Source organism: Perognathus longimembris, chromosome 20 (genome assembly GCF_023159225.1).
Source record: "Perognathus longimembris pacificus isolate PPM17 chromosome 20, ASM2315922v1, whole genome shotgun sequence".
NCBI classification, from domain to species: Eukaryota; Metazoa; Chordata; class Mammalia; order Rodentia; family Heteromyidae; genus Perognathus; species Perognathus longimembris.
The window spans coordinates 15,205,908-15,221,516 of record NC_063180.1 but is presented as its reverse complement, the minus strand read 5'-3'; the positions used below and the strand labels follow the sequence as shown (position 1 = coordinate 15,221,516).

The 15,609-nt window shown below is 44.8% G+C and overlaps 1 protein-coding gene across 2 annotated transcripts in view; it reads right to left on the bottom strand.

The window, feature by feature from the left end:
* The window catches only part of Dpy19l3 (dpy-19 like C-mannosyltransferase 3), a 47,520-nt gene extending 40,707 nt beyond the window's left edge, over window positions 1-6,813 (bottom strand). Inside the window, exons 1-3 of one of the 2 annotated variants that reach the window (XM_048369309.1) lie at window positions 6,573-6,813; window positions 3,980-4,121; window positions 872-1,008 (exon numbers count right to left, since the gene is read on the bottom strand). In XM_048369309.1, the coding sequence (XP_048225266.1) occupies window positions 872-1,008; window positions 3,980-4,082 (240 nt within the window). In that variant the 5' untranslated portion in view covers window positions 4,083-4,121; window positions 6,573-6,813. The remainder of the gene's footprint in view (window positions 1-871; window positions 1,009-3,979; window positions 4,122-6,572) is intronic. The other variant, XM_048369311.1, reaches the window with a different exon arrangement.
* Window positions 6,814-15,609: the final 8,796 nt, after the last annotated feature.

Here is a 15,609-nt window from a genome sequence, read left to right as displayed (position 1 = left end):
GGTGGCTCACACCTGTAATCCTAGCCACTTGGGGGCTGAGATCTGAAGATCACAGTTAGAAGTCAGCCCGGGCAGGAAAGTTCATGAGACTCTTACCTCCAATGAACCACCAAAAAAACTGGAAGTGGAGCTGTGGCTCAAATAGCAGAGCATCAACCTTGAGCAAAAAAGCTAAGGGTCAGTGCCTAGGCCCTGAGTTCAAATCCTAGTATAGGAATAACACACTACATAAAAACAGTTACTCATAATCTACTAGACCAATTTCACAATCCATTGTTGGAATGACACCAGTAGTTCAGACATACTGCAGTATGACTAAAGTTAATAAAAAAGAAATCAGGCTTCTTTATAAAAATTCTAGTATTTATATAGAATGAACAGAAATATCTTTTTACTCTAGAATCAAAACTTGGAAGAGAGTAATGCTGGGTGCTGGTGGCTCATGCCTATAATCCTAGCTACTCAGGAGGCTGAGATGTGAGGATCATAGTTCAAAGCCAGCCTGGGCAGGAAAGTCCCTATGAGACTTTTATCTCCAATTAACCTCCACTCAATAACCAGAAGTAGTGACACTGTGGCTCAAAGTGGTAGAGTGCTAGCCTTGAGCAAAAGAGCTCAGGGACAGTACCTAAATCCCAAGTTCAAGCCCCACAGCCAACAATAACAAAAAAAAGAGATCTTTTTTTTTTTCCCCAACACTAGGGATTCATCTCAGGGCCTCATGCTTGCTAGGCAGGCACTCTTTTATCATTTGAGCCAAATATCCAGCTCTAGACAAAATCCTTTAATAGCAAAAACATATTGTCTTGGTCACTCATGGATAACTACTAGAGACAGGGGTGCGTAAACAATGGTCACAGAAACCCCGTACCTTAATATTAGAAAACCATAAGTCATTCTCATGTAAGGTTGCAAGGTACACCGATGTAAGTAGTCCAATACACAGGGCAATGGTGCCACCAAACGTGAAGGACAGAATCTTCCAAAACTTTCTATTGGTACCACCTTTTGGAAAAAGGACATAGAAAAGTTAATAACTGAGTAAGTGATTTAGAATAATTCTATTACAGACTATCAAGTAAGCTGAAGCTCCAGATAACTGTCATTTATGAAGCCTTCCCTTGGAGAGGTTCCTTTCTGTGATTCCACAGGAGGGGTTATGGTGTCTCCCCCTCCCTCTCCTGCCATTCATCTCCAAAAGCAAAAGCACTGTTGGCTCACACCTATAATCCTAACTACTCAGGAGGCTGAGATCTGAGGATGGAGGATCAAAGCCAGCCCAGGCAGGAAAGTCCATGAGACTCTTATCTCCAGGTAAGCTCCAAAAAAAGCCGGAAGTAGCACTGTGGCTCAAGTGATAGAGAGCTAGCCTTGAGCAAAAGAAACGTATGGACAGTGTGCAGGTGCTGAGTCCAAGCCTCAGGACTGGCACCCCAAAAGAAGCATTTCTAGCCTTCTGCCAATACCAAGAGAACTGTTAATAAACATCCTTGTCATCGGTGTTTATTTAGAACTTCACTTGTCTTCTTGGGGAATTTCTGGTCCAACAATTGGCTCAATGCAGTGGCTTTTACTCCTTTTGTGGTGTTGGGTTCCAGAGAAGTACCAATTCAATTCTTACAGCATCAGTTTTTTTTTTTTTTGCCAGTCCTGGGGCTTTGGACTCAGGGCCTGAGCACTGTCCCTGGCTTCTTCTTGCTCAAGGGAGCACTCTGCTACTTGAGCCACAGCGCCACTTCTGGCCATTTTCTGTATATGTGGTGCTGGGGAATTGAACCCAGGGCCTCATGTATACAAGGCAAGCACTCTTGCCTCTAGGCCATATCCCCAGCCCCCAGCATCAGTTTTTGGAGATGTCTGTTTATTTATACCCTTTCCTAGACAGAGTATTATAATTTCTAGGCTACTGAATTGGCCAAGGTTTTTTAAAAGTACAGTTCAAATTGTTTTTTATTTTCATTTCAACTCTAGTGAATTGGAATTGGAATTAATTTGAACATTTTTTTCTTCTGTTAAATTTACTGGCCTATTTTTTTCTTTTGTGTATTGCCTATTCATGTCTCTAATCTGTTTCCTACTGAAATAGCCACCATTTTTTTATTATCCAGAAATATCCCACACTCAAAGATATTTAAACTATCTTGTATGTGTTGTAAGTTTTTATGTCCTTTGAGTTATGTATTATTTTCTCTGTGTTTTGTGCTAGTAATGAGGCTTGAACTAAGAACCAAGGTGCTCTCTCTTAGCTTTTTTTCTCTCAGTGCTGGTGTTCCACTTGAGCCATACCTTACCTTTGGCCTTTTTGGTGGTTAACTGAAAATAAGAGTCTCATAGACTTTTCTATCTAGGCTGGCTTCAAACCCAGATCCTCATATCTTAGCCTTCTGATCCTGAGTATCTAGGATTATAGGTGTGAGCCAACGATGCTCAGCTTGAAATGTATTTTAATACTCAGCATCAAGGAATTAAATTATGTTATAAACAACTTTTTGTGTGTATGTGTGCAGGTAAGAGCCTCATGTTCTTATTTAGCTTTTGCTGCTCAAGGCTTGAGCTACATCTCTATTTCTGTTTATTGTTTTTTCTTTTCTGGTTAACTGGAGATACATCTACCTTGGCTAGCTTTGAACCTTGACCTCTGAGTAGCTAGGGGGCCTGCCACACAATAGAATCTTATACAATCTTTTAAAATGTATCTGACTTATGATACATAAAAATGTATCTGACTGATGATATGCAATAAGACAATAACTTTCAGAGCAATACATGGACTTCCACCTTTAAAAATACCTATGAATCCTTGGGAGTGTACATAAACCAAGAGTGACTTTTTTGTGTATGTGCTTAGCTTTTTCACTCAAGGTTGGCATTCTATCATCTGAGCCACAGCTCCATTTCCAGTTTTATGGTGGCTAACTGGAGATAAGAGTTTCATGGACATTCAGACTGTGATCCTCAGATCTCAGCCTCTTGAGTAGTCAGGATTATAGGCATGTGCTACCAATGCTGTGCCACCAAGAGTGACTTTTAAACATCAAGCAGTATCTGTGGGAGTTGTTTTCCTTCTTGCCTACTTTTCTTTAGTTTTCAGAGGTTTTTGTAGGTTTTTTTGGACATGAATAAATACTACTTTGGTAAAATGAAGCAAAGCTATGTTTTAATTTTAAAGAGTAGAACAAAGAAGCTGGGTGCTGTTGGCTCATGCCTGTCATCCTAGCTTCAAAAAGAGGCTGGGCACCAAGGATCATGAGTCTATGTCAGTCTGCACAGGAAAAGCCCGTAAAGCTCCAGCTCTAATTAAGCAGCTAAAAGCTGGGCTGGAGGTATGGCTAAATGTTAAGAGTGCCATCTAAGCAAGCAGTCACATGGCCCTGGGTTCAAATCCCAGTAATGAGAAAGAAATGTTTGCACAAGGTTCTCAGAAACACTGTCAAAAAAGGATGTTGTTGCTGGGTGCTGGTGTCTTACACCTGTCATCCTAGTAGCTACTCAGGAGGCTGAAATCTGAGGATCACAGTTCGAAGCCAGCAGAAAAGTCCCTGTGAGAGTATTACCTCCAATAAACTACTCAGAAAAAGCCAGAAGTGGAGCTGTGGCTCAAGTGGTAGAGCACTAGCTTTGAGCAAAGGAAGCTCAGGGACAGTACCCAGGACAAGTTCAAGCTCCTTGACCAGCATACACACAAAACGCATGTTAGTAAGTGGAGAGCAGGTGGCTCATAGTTGTCATCCTAGCTACTCAGGATGCTGAGATCTGAGGATCATGGTTTAAAGCCAGCCCAGGCAGCAAAGTCCCTGAGACTCTTAGCTCCAAAAAGCTGGCTGAAGTGGTACATCATCAACTTTTAACAAAAAAGCTAAGGGAAGCATGTAGGCTCTGAGTTCAAGCCCCACTACCAGCATGATTCTTTTTTTAAAGTGATTTTTTAAATGTAGAAATCAAGGTAATCCAAAATGCTGCTTTAGTTTATACTACCTACCAGTTGGCAATTTGTTTTCCAACTTCACATTTTCTTTTTGTGCTGGAAAATCCTCAGAAAGTTCTATGGTTTTTATCTCTTTCCTTTGCCGGAGGTACATCATGATGTCAAAGACTTATATGCATTGTTCTATTGACCACTCCTACAAAAGACATAGAAATGAAAAGTCATCTCCATGAGAGCGTCCCCCATGTCAAACCCTACTCATCTCTGCTTTTAAATTTTTGTTCTCGTACTGGGGCTTGAACTAGGCGCCTGAGCACTTTCTTTTGGCTTCTTCACTCAAGCCTGGTATTCTACCATTTAAGCCACAGCTCCACTTGTGGTTTTTCTGGTAGTTAGATAAGAATGTCAGGAACTTTCCAGCCTGGGCTGGCTTCAAGCTGCAATCTTCAGATCTCAGCTTCTTGATTAGCTAGGATGACAGGTGTGAGTCACCAGCATCAGGCTCACTTCTTTTTTCTTTAAAAATGTCATTTCAAGAGCTGAGAATGTGGCCTAGTGGTAGAGAGCTTGCATATATGAAGCCCTGGGTTCAATTCCTCAGCACCACATATATATAGTAAAAGCCAGAAGTGGCACTGTGGCTCAAGTGGTAGAGTACTAGCCTTGAGCAAAAAGAAGCCAGGGACAGTGCTCAGGCCCTGAGTTCAAGCCCCAAGACTGGCAAAAAAAAAAGTGATTTCAAGGGCTTGAACTCAGGGCCTCAAGTTCCCACTTGGCTCAAGGCTAGCATTTTACTACCTGAGCCACAGCTCCACTTCCAGCTTTTTTGCGGGCTAATTGGAGATAAGAGTCTCATAGACTTTCTTGACCAGACTGGCTTTAAACTACAAATCTCAGATCTCAGCCTCCTGAGTAGGTAGGATGATGGGTGTGAGCCATGGACACCTGCAGTAGTAGCACTTTTTGCAGTAATAGCAGTGATAGTGACAATATCTCCTACAGATATGGTCATGTGGGACCTCCACACAAATAACTGATTCAACAGTAAACTGGATTGACAGCCAGATTTCTGAGGAACAGAAACATTGTTTTGTTTCAGATATCTGAGTTTTAACACCTGTATTGTTGAAAGCAATTCTCCAAACAAACTTCAGACCATCTAGGAAGATGGGTGGGTGAGTGAGTGTGTATGTGTGTGTGCGCGCATGCACACACATGCCAATCAGGGCAGCTGCTAGCTCAGGGAGCAACAGTGGGCGACACCATAGGGAGTAAAAGCTGAGTTTGGAAGCTCAGAGTGGGAGGCGGGGGTGTGGCAGCAATGAGTAAGCCGGTTCCAGTCCCCAGAACATCTTGCTTCACTCTGAATAATGAATAGCGGGTTACTAATTATTTATTAGGAATCAGCAGCAACTAGCCGGGATTGTTTTGATAGCTCATCAAAACCAACACTTCCAGGTACCTAAAGATAAACAACTTGTGCCTGACTCCAGTGACTTCACGCCTGTCCATCCTGGCTACGCAGGAGGCTGAGGTCAAAAGATCATGGTTCAAAGCCAACCCAAGCAGAAAAGTCTATGAGACTCTTATTGCCACTTAACAACCAAAAAAAAAAAAAAAAGCCAGAAATGGAACTGTGGCTCAAATAGTAGTGCCAGCCTTGAATGAAAAAGCTCAGGGATAGCCCCCAAGCCTTGATTTGAATTCAAGCCCCAGCACACATAAACACCCAAACAACCTAATTCTACAGTTCTGTCATTTTTTAAGGAGAGGAATTTTCAATACCCCATTCCATAACGCATACAATATAACAGCATTAAGACAGAAAGCCAACAAGATGTAAACTGTGAATGCAGACTGTGCTAGTTGCACGAACTATAAAAAAGTTGCTCCAGCAAATAAAACATGTGCAAAGGAAGCCAGGCGCTGGTGGCTCACCCTTGTCAGCCTTGGGAGATCTGAAGATTGTGGTTCGATGGCCACCTGAGCAGGAAACTTCATGATACTCTTAGCTCCACTTAACCGGCAAAAAAGCTGGAAGTGAAGATCCTTAAGGGGAGGGAGGGGGGAAGCGCAGGATAGCATCCAAGCCCTGAGTTCAAGCCCCAGGACCGACATTAACAACAACAACAAAAGTCTGCAAAGGGATCCTGAGAACAATTCTGTGTTCATGCAGGGTTCACCTTAGTTTTGAGCATCCCTGGGCAGGGCAGGGCAACCGAGTTCCTCATCCCTGAGTCTTCCCTCTCCCCCCCCCCCCCAATCTGGAGGATCCTTCAGACCCTTCATCCCAGGGGCGATGCTACAAGTCCAGGCACTCAATCCAGTTCGGTGACCGCACGGGGGTGGGGTATGGGAGTCGTCCCAGTCTAGTCCCGGCCTCCCCCCTCCGCCAGTGCAGCCAGCAAGCCGCTGACCACAGGTCCTTCCGCAAAGTTGCTCCCGAGTTCCCGCCCGGCCGGGCCCCCGGACGCTGCTTCCGTCTGTCTGTCCCCCTTCCACACACACGGGGCGAGGAGGCCCTAAAACTCGCCAGGTGTGTGTGCGTGTGTGTGCGTGCGTGTGTGTGCACAGCCACTCGCCCCCTCCGTGCCCCCGTGGGGACCTCGCCCCCCGCCCCCACCCCTGCCCTGGCGCCCGCACTTACACTCGGGTCCCACCCGCAGTCCGGGACCAGCGGCCCTCCACTCCCCTCGCGCGCCCGCGGCTCCCGGGAAGGGGAAGGGGAAGGGGAAGAGGCCGTCGCGGCGCCGTTCGGGCGGGCGCCGAAGGAGGGTCGCGGGGGAGGGGGGGGCGTGGCCGCAAGACAGTCTTCCTCCGAAACGCCACGGGGCGGACCCGGGTCCGGGTCCCGCTCCCGCGAAGCTTTGTGCAAATAGAGGGGTAGGGGGCGTCGACAGCCTAAGGTGGGCGCGCCAGGAGAGACGGAGGCTGGGCCCGCCGCGGCTGCATTCATAGGTCTCGAGGGCTGTCCATCACGGCGAGGCCCCGCCCTCCCTCGAGCTGCACCGCCCAGTCTCGTGCGGCGCTGGCCGGAAGGAAGCGGCGCACTTCCGCTTTCTGGCTCCGCCCCTCTCGCCGACTGCTGCTGTTAGCCGACCCCGGGGCCACTGGCCGCTGCCACCTTTCACCAGAGTGATTGGAGGTGCCCTGCTGCTCGTGAGGAAGGGGTCACCTCAGCCTGGAAGGCAGTTCCAGATTTTTTGAAAATTTGGTTTTGTGTGGGCCCCGGGGCTTGAACCTGGGCGCCGTCCCCGAGCTCGCTGTCACTTAGGTCACAGCTCCCCCAAGCCATGGCTGCACTTCGGTGTTGTTGGTGGTTCATTGGAGAGAAGTCTCACGGACTTTACAGCTTTGGGCTGGCTTCGAACCCACGATTCTCAGATCGCAGCCTCCTAACAGGTGCCTGGCTCCCCAATCTTTTTGAGGGGCTGTGGGGTGGGCAGTTTCTTTAAAAGACTCCCTGGTGGTCCCTGTACTGCTGCAGTGGAACCTATGTATGGCAGAGCAATTGGGTCACTAAGTCACTTAGACAAGTCCCAGTACCCAGTTTTAGAAGGCCTGGCTCACCCCCTTTCTTAGGGCCTGGCCTCCTCTCCTCCAGATCCCACTCATCTAGGGTCAGGAATCATTTATTTACCCCTACTTCAAAGATACCTACTAGCTGGGCAACAGTGGTTCACACCTGTAATCCTAGCTACTCAGGAGGCTGAGATCTGAGGATCATAGTTTGAAGCCAGCCTGGGTGGCAAAGTCGGTGAGACTCTTATCTCCAATGAACCAAGATGCTGGAAGTGGCGCTGTGGCTCAAGTGGAAGAGTACTGGCCTTAAGCAAAAGAAGCTCAGAGATAGTGCCCAGACCCTGAATTCAAGCTCCACAACCGGGGGCACACACACACCAAGCCAGAAAACACTTGTAGGTGGGGAGGAAGATGCATTATTCTGTTTGCTTCCCAGAAAGAGCGCCGTCCAGTGCTGAGTCCTGGATTCAGATTCACCTTCAAATCAGATTTAGCTGACACATAGTATGCTTTATACCTAGATGTGTGTCTGTGTGCTGGTACTGGGGCATGGCTAAGGACTTGAAGGGTGCTGTCCCTGAGCTGCTTTTTCTCATGTCTGGCCCTCTACCACTGGAGTGAAACCTCCACTACTGACTTTCTGGTGACTAATTGGAGATTAGAGTCTCATAGACTTTTCCTGCTTTGAACTTTGATCCTCAGTTCTCAGTCTTCTGAGTTTACAGTTGTGAGCCACTAACACAGGGCCTAGATGCATTTCTTAATCACACTGCAAATGACAGCAGAGCAAAGCTTCTATGTGTCAGCACATACTCAAATGAGAATTGATTTTTGATAATGTCCCTCAGATTTCCGCCTGTGAAAAGGCTGTTGTCCATCCTTCTGTATGCAACAGGAAATGATTTCCATCTAAGAAGTCCCCCCTGCTTGGCTGAGCATCTCCTTCTCCTTTGTGTGTCCATGGCTGTTCATAACAAGCACACCTTCTGTGCATATGGATGGCGCTATCTGCTGGTGGTTTTAATAAATGATGCAAGCTGCTTTTTTTTCCCCTCTCTCTTCCAGATGGTATTTGTAGGGTTCCATCCTGGCTGCTGGTATCTTCCTGGCTAGGGGCATCAGAGCAGGGGCTATATAATTGTAATCTATATCTATGTCTATATAGTTTGTTGTGGGACTTGTACTCAGGGCCTGGGTACTGTCCCTGAGCTTTTTTTTTTCTTTTTTTTCTCAACTACTTTGACTAATAGCTCCACAATCCAGTTACTAGGTGATTAACTGGAGGTAAGAGTCTCATGGAGTTTCCTGCCTAGGCTGGCTTGGAATGGTGAGCCTCAGATCACAGCCCCCTCCATAGCTAGGACTACTAGTGTGAACTACCAGCACCCCGCTATATTTTTAATCTTTTGCATTAAGGTGCCTTGCATAAAGTATGTATTTGCTAGCTTAATAAATAGTATGCAAACTGATTCCTTCTTAAAAGTTCCCTTCTTATTGGAGAGCTTTTGTTCTTTTTTGCTCCCTAAGTAGCCTCAGTCAGGAAAAGAGTAACCGCTGCAAAACACTTAACCCAATAAACAAAACAGTACCCATCAGTCACTACTTATATCAGTATCCTGAAATGGCTTTCCAGGTGCTGGTGACACCTGTAATCCTAGCTACACAGGAGGCTCAGGTTTGAGGATTATTGTTCAAATCCAGCCTGGGCAGACAAATATGACAGGCTCTTATCTCCAATTATCTACCAAAAATCTGGAAGTAGAGCTCTGTCTCAAATGGTAGAGTACTAGCCTTGAGCACAAAAGCTCACAGATAGTGTCTAGACCCTGAGTTCAAACTGTAGGATTGGCACACAACCCCCATCTCCCCCCCCCCAAAATAAATCTAAGAGCCAGCTTTGATAGCCTTCCTTTCCTGTCATCTTTATATATCCATTTTTATATCTTTTTAAACCTGTTGTTTATCTCATAATGTGCCCACATTTTCCCCCTGTTGCCTCCAGCTAATATACATTTCTTTCTTTTTTTTTTTTTGGCAGGGGGAGAATCTTGTTATTGGGGTTTGAACTCATTCAGGGCCTGGCTCTCTTGCTTAGCTCTTTTGCTCAGGGCTGGCACTCTACCACTTGAGCCAAGCTCTATTTCTGGCTCTTTGCTGATTGATTGGAAATTAGTCTCATGGATTTTCCTGCCCATGCTGGCTTTTAACCTCCATCCTCAGATCTCAATCTCCTGAGTAGCTAGGATTACAATTGTGAAGCACTGGCAACTGGCTGTTGATTGTTTTAAGGAATTAAAAGTTGGGGGGGGGACAGTATTTTTACTGCATGGTGATAAATAACTTATAACCTGTACGGATGCCATAATTTATTCCCAGTTAATTGGACATTTAGGTTGTTTTATGCTATAAGCTATACTGAAAGCACTTCCTTATACATATGTAGTTCTTCAGGAAACATTTCCAAAAATAGAATTGCGAGATTTCATAGTCTAAATTATAATAAATATTGGCAGATTCCCTCCCCCAAACTTTTTTTTTTTGGTTGGTTGTGGAGCTTGAACTCAGGGCCTGGGTGCTGTCCCTGAGCTCTTCAGTACAAGACTAGCACTAGCACTCTACCACTCTGAGCCACAGCGCCATTTCCAGTTTTCTGGTGGTTAATTGGAGATAAGAGTCTCACAGACTTCCCTGCCTTGGCTGGCTTTGAACCTCTATCTTCAGATCTCAGCCTTCTAAATAGCAAGGGTTACAGGTGTGAGCCAGCGGCACCTGGCTCAAATTTATTTTTTATTACCAATAATTATAGTGCTTATTTTTCTGTGTCCTTGCCAACACTGGGTAACTTTAATCTTTGCCAATCTTGGATAGCAAGTAATATGGCATTATTTTATGTATCATTTCTCTCTCTCTTTTTTTTTTCAAAGAGTAGGAGGAATGTAGGGAAGAGATACTTTATTTTTCTTGCCAGTCCTGCGGCTTGAACTCAGGGCCTGAGCACTATCCCTGGCTTCTTTTTGCTCAAGGCTAGCACTCTACCAGTTGAGCCACAGCGCCACTTCTGGCATATATATATATATGTGGTGCTGAGGAATCAAACCCAGGGGCTCGTGTATACGAGGCAAGCACTCTTCCACTAGGCCATATCCCCAGCCCTCTCTCTTTTTTATATTATTTATTTATTTATTTATTTTGGCCAGTCCTGGGCCATGAACTCAGGGCTTGAGCACTGTCCCTGGCTTCTTTTTGTTCAAGGCTAGCACTCTGCCACTTGAGCCACAGCGCCACTTCTGGCTGTTTTCTATATATGTGGTGCTGAGGAATTGAACCCAGGGCTTTATGTATACGAGGCAAGCACTCTTGCCACTAGGCCATATTCCCAGCCCCTTTTCCTCTCTTTTTCACGCCAGTATTGGGGTTTGAACTCTGAGCCTGGGTGCTGTCCTTTAGCTTTTTTGTTCAGGGACAGTGCTCTACCACTTGAGTGACAGCTTTTTGCTGGATCATTGGACATGAGTCTCGTGGACTTTCCTGTCCTGGCTACGATCCTTAGATCTCAGCTTCCTGAGTAGCTACAATTACAGGCCTGATCCACTTGGGTCCAGCGTTTTCTTTTTTTTTTTTTGCCAGTCCTGGGGACTGACCTCAGGGCCTGGGTGCTGTTCCTGAACTACATTGCTCAAGGCTAGTACTCTACCACTTGAGCCACAGCACCACTTCTAGCATCTTGGTGGTTCATTGGAGATCAGAGTCTCACCAACTTCAGACTGGCTTCAAACTGTGATCCTCAGATCTCAGCCTCCTGAGTAGCTAGGGTTACAGGTGTGAGCCACAGTGGCCCAGCTAGTACTTGTCTTTGAAGTAGGGGTAAATAAATGATTTCTCACCCTAGATGGACAGGATCTGGAAGAGGGGTGACCAAGCCCTAAGGAGGGGGGTGGGGTGAGTCAGACCTTCTAAAACTGGGTACTGGGACTTCATTACACTTCTTTAAAACACAGTAAGTAGCATACACATTTCCTAAAAAAAGCTTGACAGTCTTTCAAAAATTCATAGACATTTTAGTGAGAATTCTGTAAAATTTATAGGTTAGGGAGAAATGAGATCTTTGCAATACTATCACAGAACTATGAAGCCCTATCTTTTCCAACAAATCAGCTCATTATTTCTGCACCTTATACATCAAGGTTGATTTTTTCAAATGTCTAAAAAGTCATTGTTTAGCTTGGGGGAGTAGCTCACTCTTGTAATTCTAGCTGCTCAGGGAGGCTGAGATTTGAGGATAAAGGTTTGATACTAGCCTAAACAAGGAAGTCTGGGAGATTCTTTTTTTTTTTTTTTTTGCCAGTCCTGGGGCTTGGACTCAGGGCCTGAGCACTGTCCCTGGCTTCTTTTTGCTCAAGGCTAGCACTCTACCACTTGAGCCACAGTACCACTTCTGGCCTTTACTATATATGTGGTGCTGAGGGATCGAACCCAGGGCTTCATGTATATGAGGCAAGCACTCTTGCCTCCAGGCCATATTCCCAGCCCCTGGGAGATTCTTATCTCCAGTTAACCAACAAAAAGTCATAAGTCCAGGACTGGGGACTCTCGCTGGTCATCCTAGCTACTCTGGAAACAGAGATCTGAGGATCCTGGGCAAGAAAGTCTGTGAGACTCTAACCTGCAATTAACCACTGGAAAACTGGAAGTGGAGCTGGGGCTTGAAGTGGTAAGAGTGCTAGCCTTGATTTTACTCAAGTAAAAAGAGCCCCAGACAGCACCCAGGCCTTGAGATTAAGCCCCAAGCCAAAAAAAAAAGCCAGAAATGGAGCTGTGACTCATGTGGGAGAGAGCCAGCCTTGAGGGAAAAATCCAAATAAGAACATTAGGCCCTGAGTTCAAGCCCCAGTCCCAGCACAAAAATAAAAAGGGACTTTCAAGTTATCATTAGTATGTTGTCATTGATCTTGTTTCCTTTGATCAGTGTTGAGTCAAACCATGTTTGAAGTGATTCAGAATAGAGAAACTTAAAAGCAGGTTAGCCTCGCTTTGCCTTTGTCAAGGATTAGTTCCACAAAGTTAAAAGTTAGCAAAATCTTTCAAGTGATCTGTTTTGTTTAATCTTCCTTAACACCTGCTCTTCTTACTTTACTTGCTGGTGATTTTTTTTCATCTCCATGGTTACCACCTACACTTTTTTTTTCCTCTCCATTTTTTGCCGGCTAGAATAACTGTTGTGTATTTTTGAAAGAGGACATGAATAGTCAAGATATTCAACTAAAGCAGGCAAGGATGCCTTATCACAAAAGCTTTCTTTTGGCCAAATGTGAGCCATTTCATTCCCAAGAATCAGCAGCCCTGGCTGGTCCTTCCTGCTATTTCCTTGGCTGGGTATAATGTCACTCCCTACACAGCAGGTGGACACACAGGTGTATACACAGATGTCTGAAAAATCCCACAGGCAGATCCTCCCTAGCTAGCTAATAGATGCCAAGACAGATCGTCAGGCTCAGGATATATATACATATATATACACACATATACATACATACATATATACACACATACATATATATTTTTTTGGGGGGGGGAGTTCTGTGGGAAAGACTTACAGCCAGAATTGGAAGTATTTGTAATGCTCAAGTTCATTTTGTGTGTGTGTCCCAATACTGGGGCTTAAACTTAGGCCTCTTGTTCTTACTTGGCCTTTTCTGCTCAAGGCGAGTGCTCCAACACTTGGAACCACAGCTCCAATTCTGGCTTTTTGGTGGTTCACTGGAGAGAAAAGTCTCACAGACTTTCATGACCTGGCTTGTGTTGAGCTGTGTTTCTCAGATTTCAGCCTCTTGAGTAGCTAGGATTACAGGTGTGAGCCACAGTGCCTGGGTAAGGTATGGAGTTTTTAACTTAGGTGGTTCTCTGTGGAATGTAATGTCCTCACACTTCCTTGCTCAGGGAAGGCGACCTTGTAACCACTGACTCCCCACCATTGTTTATTTCACATAGCCATTTGCTGTAGAGGAACAGAAATAAATACAGCTTACAATTTCAGTCACATTCAGCTGTACTTTTCTTCTAAGCCTGAAATAGCATTTTCTAACACCTTTTGTAGTTGGAGACACTGAATTTAAATAGGAACTGCAGATACAAAGAGTAAGATGTGGATTGATGTGCCTATTTCTGTGAAATGCAGCCACACTATTTCTGAAGTATGGGTACTAAAATTAATACAAAGACAAGTAGGGAAAAAAAACAAGAAATGGAAGACATGTAATGTATTCATAAGGTTTTAAATAAAGCCAACAGGCTATGGAGTACCAGTGGCTTATACCTATAATCCTAACTACATAGGAAGCTGAGATCTAGAGGACTATATATAGTTCAAAGGTAGCTTGGTTGGAAAGTCTGAGATTCCAGCTCCAAAATAACCAGCAAAAATCTGGGCTGGAGGCATGATCATGGTTCAAGTGGAAGAGCACCAGCTGTGAGCAAGCAAGCAAGCAGACCAAGTATGAGACAGAGGTTCAAGCTCCAGTACTAGGAAAATAAACCAACGAAAAAATAAAGACTTCCTCTAAGAATATATAGAGTCAAATGTGTTCTCAAGTTATACCTGATGGATCTCTACAAGGAGTGGACTCTGTTCAGTTTACTACTCTAGTCCATAGCCAACTTCAATCTCCTCTCTGTGAACTTGTGTTTTAGGGTTTTTTTTTTTTTTTTTTTTTTTGGTGCTTGAACTCAGGGTCTGGGTACTGCCCCTGAGCTTTTGGGCTCAAGGCTAGCACTCTCTACCACTTGAGTTGTAGCTCCACTTTTGGCTTTTTGGTGCTTAATTGGAGTAAGATTCTTATGCACTTTCTTACCCAGGCTGGCTTCAAACTGCAATTCTCAAGATCTCAGCCTCCTTAGTAGCTAGGATGGCAGGTGTGAGCTACTGGGGCATTGCTCCAAATATCATCTTAACATGCAATCATTGTAAAAATGGGAGTTTTTGTTTTTGTACTCAAATGTCTGCAACTGCCACGCATTAGGATATGGTACATTAATTGTATTTCTAGTGCTTGGTAGTTGCTTGTGGCCATGGCTATCAGATCAGAATGAATACTCTTCACTTTCTTTTCTATTTTTTTTCTTTAATATGGTACTGAGGGATTTAACCCAGAGCTTCATGCATGCTACACAAGCACGCTACCACTAAGCCACATTCCCAGCCCCACACTCTTCACTTTCTATATGCTGAGATTCCTAAAGCTAACTTAGGAGTGGCACCACCGTTGGGATTTGGTCCTTTAAAGATGGAACGATGTGGGCTGGCAATGTGGCTTAGTGGTAGAGTGCTTGCCTGGCATTCATGAAGCCCTGGATTCAATTCCTCAATACCACATAAACAGAAAAAGCCAGAAGTGGCGCCGTGGCTCAAGTGGTAGAATGCTAGGCTAGCCTTGAGCAAAAGCTCAGGGATAGTGCCCAGTTCCTGAGTTCAAGCCCTGAGATTGGGGGGGCGGGGGGGAAGATGAAGGGATGTGACTCCATCACTGCTCAGGAGCACAAACTAAGGGATTATAGCTACTGGGAAGAAATACTTAGCCTCAGTTACTTCAAACTAAGGTGGCCTCAGATTCTAGTGCACTAATTAACCAATGATATAACTGGGTAATGTGAGTGTCCTTTCTTAATACAGGAAATTCAATGTCAAAAGACACTGGCATAGGGCAAGAAACGATCCCGAGTATGAATTCATTGTAATTTCTGTAAATTCGGTAAAGAATGCTAATTATTAGTAACAGACCTAGACTTTAGCACTGACTACACTGAACTGGAAGCATGTAATATAAGTCTATGACCTGGAAGATAAAAAGTTTGCTCACTAAAGAAAAACTGAAAAGAAAAATTGAAACTCAAATCGAAGTTTTAAGATGGTTAAGAACGCTCAATGTGCCAGGGCCGGTGGCTCATGCCTCTACTCCTAGCTACTCAAGGAGCTGAGATCTAAGATTGTGGTTGGAAGCCAGACCAGGTGGGAAAGTCAGTGACACTTTTACCCTAATAGGCCAGCAAAAAAGCTTGGAGTGGAGCTATGGCACAAGTGATAGAGGGCCAGCCTTGAGTGAAAAAGTTAATGGACAGCATCCAGGCCCTGAGTTCAAACCCCAATAATGGGGTATAAAGAAACCAAA